Here is a 12,298-nt window from a genome sequence, read left to right as displayed (position 1 = left end):
ACAAAAAAGCTACACCTTCTCGTCCTTCTCGTGTGAATAACATTTGCTAATCGTCAACCAACCAACCAACCAACCGACCATCGGCCGGCCAGGCATAACCTCATCGCACGCACTCGTGGTGTGTATGTATATAGAAAATATTCTTTTGTTTTTTGTTTTGGGTTTTTCGGTTGCCACTTTTTTCGCGCTCTCTCTCTCTCTCTCTCTCTCTCGTTCGCTCCTAACAATGTACACACACACACAAAGCACGCGCATAAACACTCGCACCCATATTCTAACATGGTACACACAATTAGCTAGAGTTTCGGGAGCGCCTCTGCCCGATGTCCCCGGCGCCGCCTGGCCTGTCTGTACAGCACAAGGACCCACGTCCCATCCCGCACATCCTTGTTTAGTCCGCTCCGTAGTGGGTCGTTCTGATTTGTGGCACGCTCTCGGAGCGTTTGCCTCGGTTAGCCACCGCGCTGCGCGTTCATCAGTCGAGAAATCAGTCAAACATCGCGCCCTCCATCGATCAGTCCTCGTGTGTCTCAGTAGACGCGGGAAGGTAGGAAAGGTGGCTTGGCCGCCCTCGCCCGTCACCGTGCCCGTAGCCGCATCAGGCTCGCTTAATTAATTTTGAAACAATCTAACTTATAATTAAGAATCTGATGCTATGACATACCGGACGACGGATCGTCCAGGTCTTGACCGATGGGGGCTGGTGGATGCTGGTGATGAAGGTGATGGTGGGGATGATGATGCCCGCCGTCGGACACTTTAGTGCTGCTGGCGGGCCTCAGCTGCTGTATCCTGCCCGGACGCGTCGCAGGATTGTTGGCGGGGCCGCCACCGCCGCTGCTGCTGCTTTCGGATTCGATAAAAACCGGATCCCCGGTCGCCCTCGGACTATCGTCCGGATACACCCGCCCCGGTCCCGGGCCGTCGCTCGGTGCGGTGGCCGGCGGCGGAGGCAGCAGCAGCTCGTGCTGCTGCTCGTGAGGTAATGATGTTTTCATGTTATTATCGTTGCTTAACGCTGACGTGCCGGTGGCGTCCATCTCCGCCGGCTCCTGGTCCTTGCTATTTACAGTACGCTGCTGCTGGACTAGTGGCTGAAAGTCAATGTTGTCCACCGCCGCCGCCGCCAGCAGGGCGGCACTTCCGCCGAACTCGCGCGGATCGTACTCCGCGAAGGCGACCTCCTTCTCGCGGCCCCCGTCCGGCGACTGGCGTAACCGGGCGATGCGCGTCTGCACGATCTGCAGGTGCCGCCCGATGTAGTCCTCGCCCGGGGCCAGCTGGTGGGCGTGCGCCAGGCAGGCCTGGGCCTGCACGAGCTTGCCCCGCTCGACGTACACCACGCACAGGTTGTGCAGACCCTGGATGTTGATCGGGTCGAGCTGCAGGATGCGTTTGTAGCACTGAAACGACGAAGGGGAAAGGCGGGGCGATTAAATTAATCTGCGGTCAGGAAAGTGCGACCGTGGTGACCTACATTTTCGGCCGCATCCAGATCCTTGATGTTGTTGATGTAGATGTCACCGAGCAGGATCAGACCCTTGATATGGTCCGGGTGGTACTTGACGAGCTGGTTCAGGAACGGGGCGGCCTCGAGCGGTCGATGGTCGTCGGCGAGCAGCAGCGCCAGGTTGAACAGGGCGCTGCGGAAGTCCTGCTTCAGGTGAACCGCCCGCCGGAACCAGCTTTCCGCCTCGTCCGTGTTCCGGTCGTCCATCGCCAGCATGCCCAGGTTGAAGTGCACCCGTTCGTTCGCCTCTGCTGAGGGGTGACATGCAAATGGGTTAGGGGGGTTTTGGGGGGACAAATTGACGGCACACGCCGGACTACGTACCATCCTTGGCGAGCAGCTTCAGGAGACGCTCGCGAGCGATCTTGCGCAGCTCCGGCCGGCCCAGTTCCTGTAGCAGGATGGCCGAGTTGAGCAGGGCCTGCTCGTGCTCCGGATCGAACTCGAGCGCTTTGTCGAGGTACGCGAGGGCCTGGGAGGCTTTGCCTTGCTCGAGGAACACCACGCCCAGCTGTGAAGGGAAGCGTTAGGAGCTTTAATGGTTGGCCAACAGGGCAAGGAATTTTGGACAGGGATCTGCCACTTACGTTGTAGTAAATGTCCGGATTGGCACTGTCGTAGAGGAGGGCCCGCTCGTACACCTCCTGCGCCTCCTTGGTGCGGTTCAGCTTGATCAGGATGTCACCCCGGTTGATGTACGCCTGCGTGTAGTCCGACCGCATGCTGATCGCCTGCCGGTACAGCAGGTCGGCCTCCTCCAGCCGGGTCGCGTTCTTCGAGATCAGGTTGGCCAGGTTGAGGAACACGTTCAGATGGTTCGGCGCGATGCGCGCCTGGTACGACTCGCCCGGCTTCGCCTTCGGCAGCAGCGACTTCGCCTTCAGGTACGCCAGCTCGGCCTCCTTGAACATCTTCAGGTGGTTGTAGGTGCGGCCCACGTTGATGTGCGCCCCGACGTCGTCCTCCTGCACGCTGACGGCCTTGTGGAAGAACTGGAGCGCCTCCTCGAAGCTGCCCTCGCTCTCGAGCGCGTGGCCCACGTTGTTGAACAGCTTCGCGTTCCGCTGGTTCACCTTCAGGCCGGACATGAAGATCGAGTACTCCGACTCCCAGTCGGCGTTCCGGGTGTACGTTTTGATCGAGTGCGTCAGCAGCAGGAACCCGAGGCAGCACCAGGTCAGCTTGCGCGACCAGCACTCGGACAGGATGTGGACGCCGTACGCCACCAGCAGACAGAAGCCCATCGACGGCATGTAGAGGACGCGCTCGGCGATGACGAACCCGACCGGGAAGAACAGGTTCGACGCCGGCAGGAACGGCAGTATCATGAAGGCCAGTCCCTGTGGGAAGGCAGAAAGAAAATGGGTTGAGTAAATTAAGTTTTTACGTTTTCTGTTACTGTTTTACTTGAAAAAAAAAGCAATACAATAGAACCGGAATGGCGAAACCGACGGCGGACGACGGAACCTCGAATGGTCTTATTGCTTCGAGTTTGTCTCTTCGCAACCAGCCAGTTAAGTTTATATTCCATATTTCCTAGCACAGCATTAACATACCCAGATAGTTTTGCTTACTCGAATTCGTTATAATATTCAGCAGGGTTTGCGATGCTACAATCAGTGGCCATCAGCTCGGTTTTGTTGTGCCAACGTTTTTTGAATGCTCAGAATCTTAAGGCGCCTTACGAAGTTGCTCGGGCGTGGAGCAGTTTCACCATCTCAGCAAAACCCGAGCCGACTAGAACATCTCGCACATGATTCGATTTTCGGTGGACCCACACGGAGTAAAAGATAACTTGTAGTTGTAAATAACGTGGCAAGAGCGTGGCTCATTTATACCAGGTTGTTCAATAAGTTTTGCGCTTTGATAAGGAAAACGCATTTTTTGGGTTTGAAATACATTTTATTAATCAGTAACTTCTCCCTGAACATCAATACCCTCATCATTTGATGAAAAATGCTTTACACGTATTAATTTGTTTAGGTCTGAAAACAAACGGATGTCGCGCTTTTGAAATAAGGCGTATTGTCCTGAAGAAAAAGGATTTTTTTCTTCTGAAAACTGGATCTTTCCTTTCAATTTCTTTCGAATTCCAAACAAGCTGATTCTAACACCTTCTTGGTCGATTTCTGGACATGAACTCTTTTCGGAGGCGAGGAACCTGGTTCACACCACTCCTTAGTCTCTTGTTTTCATTCAGGATCATGGTCATAGACAAAAATCACGTACATAGCCGATGAATCGACGCACAAAAACAGCTTTATCCTATCGAAAAAGCTCAAAATGTTGCCGAGAAAGTGGCATTCGAATGCGATGCGATTGTTAGCGAATGCGGCTCCCATTTTGCACGCAGTTTTCTGAAACCCAATACTTCAGTCAAAATATTCGTTATACTGCTCAATGAGATGGCTAGGCCTTATACTGATCAATCCAGTATATCGCACTCAGTAACTTATTTATTTAGGCACCCCTGTGCTAGGGAAAGCATTGTTAAAACCCTCTGTATTTTAACAATGAACGAATGAGTCTCCAGATAGTGATGACTAATATCATTTTTTCAATTGTTTGGTCTATTGTAAACACGGAGGGAATTCTGAAGATATTTTTTTATCAATATCCTTGTTGGCTTAGACTTTTATTGTATAACTAACCGAGATCATTAATTGGTTTACATTCAAAGTGCAAATAAATTACACGCCATCTCGTAGGCAAATGAGAGATAATTTGATGTGCGCACTTTCTTCCAGCTGTTCGTTAACGATGCTCCGCATGCTAATGTTTGCGACTTTCTCTGGCTCACTCTGCCTGGTTGGCATCCCCCGGAGTGTGGGTTCGCATGAATGCCGACTAAACGCTGCTCGACGCCTATTGTGTTTTATTTTCCGTGTGAACTACAAAAGCTTGTGCATCGCATTGTGTAGTTTTTCACATTGTTTGTGCGGTGGCTCTGACTCTTAACGCACTGTTTCGCTGAATGGCGGCATTGGCGTGCATTGTCCGTTCGGTTTCGAGAGCACACCGCACACCGTTGGGTGCATTAATTGTTTACACTTCGCCAACTTCCCTGTGTAGCAGCAAATTAAATCCACGGACGCACAAAGGTGTACAAAACAGCGCGAAAAACTTGTAAAATGGCAAAACAGGATGATAGCAAAATCCCGTTTACCGCGAAAATATGCGACCCAACGCACTAACACAAAATTTAATTATAAAACAAAACCCACCATCGAGAGGAGCGAAAAAGTGAAGCCAACAAAGGAAAGTGCTGTAATAATTGTTATTTTTAAAATCAACAAATACGGCGTGGGCTCTCGCACATAAAAGAAGCGGCCCCCTTCCGGAATGGGTGCCGCAGAAATGCATCGCGCGTGGCGTGGATAAAATGCAACCCGGTTGCAGTGGAGGCGCCCGGTAATGGAGACGCCTGGTGGCTTGTAAACTCCAGTGGCCAGTTGCCGTTGAGTTTAAAACACACCCAACGCCCCTCTCCCAGAGTTGGGTTTGAATGTAATTGAACCGGACACCGGCATCGCTTGGCCTGGGCCCGGTTAAGTGGGGCTGGCTGCCGGACGGGAACGAGCGAGACACACAAGTCATAATTGATTAAAAAAAATCCCACGACACTTTTAGATTATTCTCGGCGTCGCCTTTCCGGGAAATGTCCGGCGCCAGTTTTTGTGGGTTCACCGCCGCCCATTTGTAAACCTTCACGTTTCAAGCGCAGAAAACAATGGTGATGCTGCTGCTGCTGCTGCTGCGGGCACCCCAGAGCATGTTGACGGATCACCAGGTCCGCGCACACCCGCGGAAAAACATGGACCGAACTAAAATAAACCATGGACCTCGCGGGACCATGGCTCGGTGGAAATTATTTAAACGAGTAATTTGCATTCCTTCTGACGGACGGACGGACGCGCCAAGAGTTGGACGAGTTGGAGATGTTGTTGGCTTGATGTTGATTCGTTTCTGTTTCAACACCAGCGTGAGGTTTGAACTCTGCCAGAGAGAGCGAGAGCGAGAGAGGGTTTGCGTGTTTTTGTGTTGCGCCCTGGTGCCCTTTTTTACAGCGCGCTTCATCTGTCATCGCCCGCCACGTTCAGCAATGTCCTTCCAGGCACATCAATTTGCTCTCCGTTCGTTGGTGGGCGAGAGAGAGAGAGAGACAGGAGCGAGGGAGCGTGCGCGCGCGCGCGTCAGCAAACAATTTATTTAAACTCTGTCGTCAGCAGCGGGATAATGTAAACTAGACACTCGAGTGCTGCCCCAGTGCACTCGCCACCACACGGCCGGGGGAGGGTTGTTTTGCGTCCGCTGGAACGAGGGGCTGATTGTGAAAATCTTAAGCACAACTTATAGCGATGATAATAAATTTGTGCAATCCTTCCGGGGGTGGCGATGTCGAGCTGTGCCATCCTGCTTGTCTTTCCGGGGACCTCCCAGATCCGGCCGAGGCAAATAAACAGATCAAACGGATGAAGCTTTTGCTTAAGTACACAGCTAAGGATGAGCCGTTTTTCAGAAATCGGTTTAATGGGGAAGTCATACAGATAACAAGGAAATGGAAGTGGCAAGGGTTTTTCAACAAAACAAATTAAACTGGACGTTAAACTCAACTAACTGGTGTGATTGCTAAAGATACAATACTGTTTAGCTAATTCAATAAATCAATTGAAAACAACACGAACAACTCAACAAAAAACTAAACAAAAGCGAAACATAATTAAAGGAAATAAAGTGAAAACTAATTAAGTTTTGATATGAGATTGTTTAACAACTTAAACATTAAGTAGAAAATATTAAATCTAAAAGTAAATTATGAACCAATAAAATAAAACCAAAAAGATTGGAACCATTCAACATATGCATTAACAATTGAATACTTATGCACGGTTTCCCATTTCATTTCTAAGGATTAGACAAGTGCATTACCACACCGTCCTGCACTTCGCTGCACACCAAACATACAGATGAACTCGCTTTTTCTTATTAATTGCTCAATATCTAAGCTCGACCACCATCTCAACAAGGCACTCAAGCAGATGAGCAATGGAACAGAGTGCTGGCGAATAATCCGTCCAGGCAATTAGATTTGGCTGTTGTCTATGTGCTTAAAAATGTATGAGCTTGATAACGGGTAATTGAACTGGATAATGTAATTGCCCTCTTTCGAGGGCTATGCCGTTCAGCGACATAGCCTTATTTACAGTCAATGCGAAAAAGGGATTAACTGGCCAAGAAAAGTTCTGTAAGAGAGAAAGAGACGATCTGAGGAAATTACCAATAGCGGAGCGATGGTGGTCCCTATACTCGAAGTTGTGACTAAACTTTGCCATTACACGAGCCACACGGGGAGGCCGCCAGGAAGGATGAAAGTCGGGATGGATTTTTTCTGATGATGCACTTTATACGACACTGCTTGAATGCGGCTCGAAAAGTGCTCGAAATCGAAGAACACCCGTTGTTGAACAATGTTTGCTTCTTCGGTACCACAAGGATAAGAGATGGGTAAACGGCAGATACAGGCAAAGTATCTGGTTGCCACATAGAGGCAGTTTTCTATAAGCAGTTCGCTCTACGTATACCATAAAAAAACAATGGAGAAATACAAATTCAGTTACCAATAATTTGACATTATCAAGTTACAATTGATGTGTGCCCATTTTCTCTAGCCTGTCCGTGACAGGTCGATGGCTACAGATGATGCATCAAGAAGATATTCCCCCATCATGACACTACCGAGCGCTCCGAATGTTTCACACAATAATTGACCCACCTCAGTGGGCTGTGATTAAAATCCAATAAAAGAAAACGATGCGAGCCCAGCAAAATGGCGGACCGGCTCGAAATGTCGAAATGCCATCAAACATTAAAATCAATGAAAATGGAAGATTTATGATTTATTTTGCACCGTCCCCGGGTTCACTATTTTGAGAGCAACATTTCAGTGTTGAATATTTTAAAACAACTGTCTGGCGCACCGGTTGACGGACAGCTCCCCCGTTAGACGTTGGAAGGCTTCAACCGGTATCCGCCGGTATCGGATTCAATTTACGTCACTTAATTATGCAACGGGCGCCGATGCCGCGATGCTGAGCTCGGCACGGTGTCCGGCGGGTAAGAAGCTCTAACGTAAGTGGCGACTCGAGTGAACTGCAGAGTCTCTCGTTGGGCTGACTAACTCTGACTGAGTGACTGGCTGGCTGGCCTGCCTGTCACGATGTAACGTCGCAAAAGGCCAGCCACGTCAATCTTTGTTGCTGTCGGCGCACGATCGTGAATCGTGAAGAAGTAACGGGCGCGATAGTGGGTTGAGACCGATTGCTCCCTTCCAATGTAGATACCTGATAGATTACACGCAGATAATGATTACAATCCAGGAAGTTAAGCCCCCGAAAGGCAACAGAAGGTGGACTGGAGCGTAAAGCGGACGTCCAAAAAGACGAGGACGTTTGTGCCTTGTTCAACCGGAACCGGAGGGAGGAACTGGGCAGCAGCCGTATCGAAGGTTCGATGAGAAAATAAACGATTGCTTTAATTAAATTCTCTACTCCGCCCCACGCACGCACGTGCTGGCGGGCGGCGTTGTTTTTCCTGCCAATGACAGCGGACCCGGAAGACTCGGAAGACGATGAATGAATGAATATTCGATGGCGCGCTCACTGTCACGGGATAATTGGAGGATCTCCGCTTTCCGCTACACGACGCTCCCTTATCTTACCGGTTTACTAAGAACAAGAAACCGTCCCAAAAAAACAGGACGCACTCCAAGGACACTCCTCAAGGCGCGTCACCGTACCTTCTCTCGGGAATCGTCCCGAACGACGATTATCGGGCGGAAATTTTTGATTAAAAACTCTGTTCCATGGGGGGGAGTGAAAAAGCATGGAGGGAGGACAGACAGGACGTCAGTGTTATCGATGACGTGCACCGGAAACCGGAAGTGAAATCGATCGATCGATCAGATCGAATCGAACACGAAGAAGCCGATGACAGCCGGCGCGCCACACGCTTGGCCCACAGCCCCGGGGAGAGTAAATCTCGATAATGGCAACGATAATGAGGATACAACCGGAACCATGTTTCCTTCCACCGGATTCCTGTTGCCGTTCTCTCCCCCCCCAACCCCAGGACTGCTTTTGTTTTGGGCCGAACACGAGCCACGTTTTCACGGCAAGTTTGCGGAAAACGCGCATCGAAGCAACGCCTAACAACACTGACGATGATGATGATGATGATTTACGGCAATCCGAGGGCTCAAGGCGGCGCTGGCTGCTGCTGCTGACTACGTCAAGATTGCGATTCCAAGTCCGGGGAGGATTTACAAAGAAGTCGGTAATCGATAAATAATTATTTACCTTCGCCCACCGTGTGCTCATCGCCTCGGGGAGACCGTCTCCCGAGTCACGTTTTGATTTCGCGTGTTCCGCGAGGGAGTTCCACGAAGAAGAACGGCACAAAGCATGAGCCCGAGAGCTGCTCCAATATGCTGCTTCTTCTGGTCCTGCGCCTCTGACTGGGCCCAGCCCCTAGCGCGGCAGCTTCTGCAATTTCCATCCTTCGTGATGGATAAACTCTGCACGGCCGAATCACTGGACCACCTTCTTTTTCTCTCTCCGGTAGACACTTCGTCGTCATAACTTGCAACCGGATCGAAGGGCCAGATCGAATACGGCGGCCAAACTCCATTCAACCGGATTTCGGTTCGGTTGGAGGCCGAAGAAATAATTCTGCGCTCTTCATCGAAATAACGACCGGTAAGGTGGTTCCTCTCGAGGTACCAGCCACCCAGATAGACGTTGCGTTCTTCTGGTCCTAACCGTCGGAGAAAAAATTCATGGAAGGCAAAAGACGAATATCCGGTCGAGTGAGACAAGGTGCTTCGCTGCATAAATTACGCCGCTTGCAGATGGGGTCAACCCCAATGAAATTGTTGGCACTACTACGCTTAGGATGCTCCTTGAACAACCATAATTGAGAGAGGTTTTTGACAGGAGGAGACATTGGGCAAATAAATTTAATCATATGAGCATTAATGTTTTGATGTACAAAATGGAGAACTAAAGGTGGGAAACGCACAATAAAACATTCACAATACAATATTTTGTTTGGAAACGCCCAATAAACATTCACAACATTTTGTAAGATGGTAACTTTGACTCCAAACATATTAATAAAGGGATATCGTTTAACAACCCAACTACAAGCCCTCTTCTACCCGTTAAAAATATTGAACAAAACTGTCAATCAAAACTTATAGAAGTCCCTTCTGTACATGTCATCTAAATAGATGATGCAGGCAAATCTAGCTTTGCCAACAGTTTCCGGAGCTAATTCAGGCTATTCGAAAGAAAAGTCTTTTGCCCTTTGTCATGCTTTGAAACGTTCCTTTTTCTGGGAAAAGGTGCTCCGGACTGATGTTGTTGTCGGCCGTGTTGACTAGAGAGCTTACAAAACCATCTAATTGGTCAGGATTTCACTCTACAACAAGATAATTCATCGATCCACAAGACACAAGAGCTCAGCCAGTACCTCGAGGAAGACGGTATTAGGGGTTTAGAACGATTTAGAGCGTGTTTCATGCTGTTATTTTGTAAAATATTTTGTTTTCTGTCATCGCCATAAGATGTACTAGTTCAACGATTTAGTTGAAGAGATCTGCATTTTGAAGAAAATATTCCACGCATATAAAAAAAAATATTCCACGCGTATAAAAAAACATCTTAAGCACATTTTGCAGGTAACATTAAACAATATTTCGCTGCGCAGATATGCGGACACGGCCAAAAGCTTCCGACCGCCGGCATTGTACGAGGTGTGCCTCGAAGGTACAGTCCCTTCCTTAGAACGTGCATATTCGTGTGGGCATTTCCACAAATAAAGCGCACGAAGCACAAGGGAGAACATTAGCATTACGGGCGCAAGCGAGCACAACGGTATATTAGTTTTGCTGCATTGTTGTTCGGCACCAGGCCAAGTCAGTCTGGCCAACCATTTATTAGTTCTAAGCGCGCGCGGGTTTTCCACGAAAGGCAAACACATCCTGCGCGGCAGCCTCGGAGGCTCGGCTGTTGATTCTATTGCTATGCACGACCGAGACAGCGGATCCGGCAGAGACTTGTGCTGCGAATGTGAATGAAGCTTGCTCTGACTCGGGGACAATGGTTTTCCACAGGGTGGCCAAATCGTTCATGGTTCAGGCACCGCACGGTCTACGGGCAGACGAACAACGTGCCGCCCCAGCCGGCTTCTGGTTTGATTAGCCATCGGTGAGTTCAGACGAGCAAATAAATTAAGGAATTGGATCCTATCGATTCGGTTCGAGGGAGAAATCGTAGCTTTTGGGAACTGCTCGTGAAGAAACGAAGACTTGGGTATTATGAAGAGGAAATGAAAAAGTAGCAACACTAAGTTAAGTTACAACAAGAAAGGCTACCAAAATAGATGAAGACAAATGAAAGAACTAAAATGAATAATACAACGTAAAGCAAAGCTCTACGTCCCAAAAACCATTACTTCCACCTGCGTCGGTGATGAAGTCTGAAATGTAGCAACCAAAGTAAATTGACCATTGTGACCGGCTCTCTCTCTCTCTCTCTCGCGCTGCAGTACCACCGTGAAACAGCTGAACCTTGGAGTTTGCTTCTACAAATAATGCAAATGCGTGCCACAGATGCAAATGCACTGAGCAGTGAAAAGTTCAGCCGTCGAGGTCCAGGAATCAGCGTCATCCCGAGGCCGCGCCATCGATAGGCCAGGGACTCTGGTGCCGGTTTGGGTGAAGGGCGATAATATTGTTCCAACTTTCGGTGCCTGCAGCTTACCGACATCTCATGGAACCGGAGGACAAATTGGAAAACGGGGTCACACTAACGGGCGGCACCGTTTGGCCAGAAACTTTCGCTGCGAGGGCACACAACCAGCAACAGGGGGTCGGTTCTGTTCTGCAATCAGGTGGAAGGCGAACGAGAGCTCTCCTGGACTCCGACCGACTCTGGCTCTGGACCGACCGACGGGTAGAGCGAAATCGAAATGGCTCCGTGTCGTTTCGGGTGCAATTTAAATTGTGGCTGCCGTTCGTAGTGTGTGCGCGTGCCCGCCAAGGTCCCGCCAAAACCACTGCTCGCCGGGTTTGCAATAAATTTAGACCTTATCCCAACACTCTCGGGCACTCGCGAGGATTTGTTCTGCGGGTAGCGTTGTACCCGCCGCACACCGGGAGAGCGTAATTTCCAATGACAATGAAGCACCGTAACGAAGCCCGGAACCGGAAGCCGACCCATAAGCTTGTCCCGACCGCCATCGTCATCTCGTGTGCGCGCGCCATCGCCCTAATCCAACCGGCTGCTGCTGCGGTGTTCGCACGGAACATTGTGCCGAACGCCCCCGAAAGCGCACCCCGGGATTTGGGTCATAGTAAATGAGTAACGGCTATTGCCGTCTAGATCCGTCATCAAAAGTGTGTGTTGATTCGCCCGTGGCCCCCAGTGGAACCTCTTAATGGCTAGACGCTTAGCAGGGATCTAGGGCAGGACACATCGTACACTGCACACCGCTGGTCGAAATGTCTTAAATTATGCTTATCCACTTTAGCTGACTAGGCCGAAGTGGACGAAGGATCATAGGGAGGATCTCGCAGACACTTTCCAGTACGTTTACCGTTAGATTAAACCGTAGCATCGATCGGAGCCGAAAGTTTTAAATTAAATGCGGACAAAGACTTGAGTGCTGACTATAAAAACAAACAACTGATTTAGTTAGAAACAACCTTTAGTTAGAAACAATTGAAAG

At 49.6% G+C, this 12,298-nt stretch overlaps 1 protein-coding gene across 1 annotated transcript in view; it reads right to left on the bottom strand.

The window, feature by feature from the left end:
• Nucleotides 1-653: 653 nt before the first annotated feature.
• Nucleotides 654-12,298, bottom strand: part of LOC128278632 (protein O-mannosyl-transferase Tmtc3) — a 130,833-nt gene continuing 119,188 nt past the window's right edge. Inside the window, exons 8-12 of the mRNA XM_053017364.1 lie at nt 2,098-2,850; nt 1,835-2,021; nt 1,478-1,758; nt 964-1,403; nt 654-846 (exon numbers count right to left, since the gene is read on the bottom strand). Of these exons, the coding sequence (XP_052873324.1) occupies nt 654-846; nt 964-1,403; nt 1,478-1,758; nt 1,835-2,021; nt 2,098-2,850 (1,854 nt within the window). The remainder of the gene's footprint in view (nt 847-963; nt 1,404-1,477; nt 1,759-1,834; nt 2,022-2,097; nt 2,851-12,298) is intronic.

This window comes from Anopheles cruzii, chromosome 2, assembly GCF_943734635.1.
Source record: "Anopheles cruzii chromosome 2, idAnoCruzAS_RS32_06, whole genome shotgun sequence".
NCBI classification, from domain to species: Eukaryota; Metazoa; Arthropoda; class Insecta; order Diptera; family Culicidae; genus Anopheles; species Anopheles cruzii.
The sequence above is the reverse complement of the archived record's forward strand: the minus strand, read 5'-3'. Positions and strand labels throughout refer to the sequence as shown.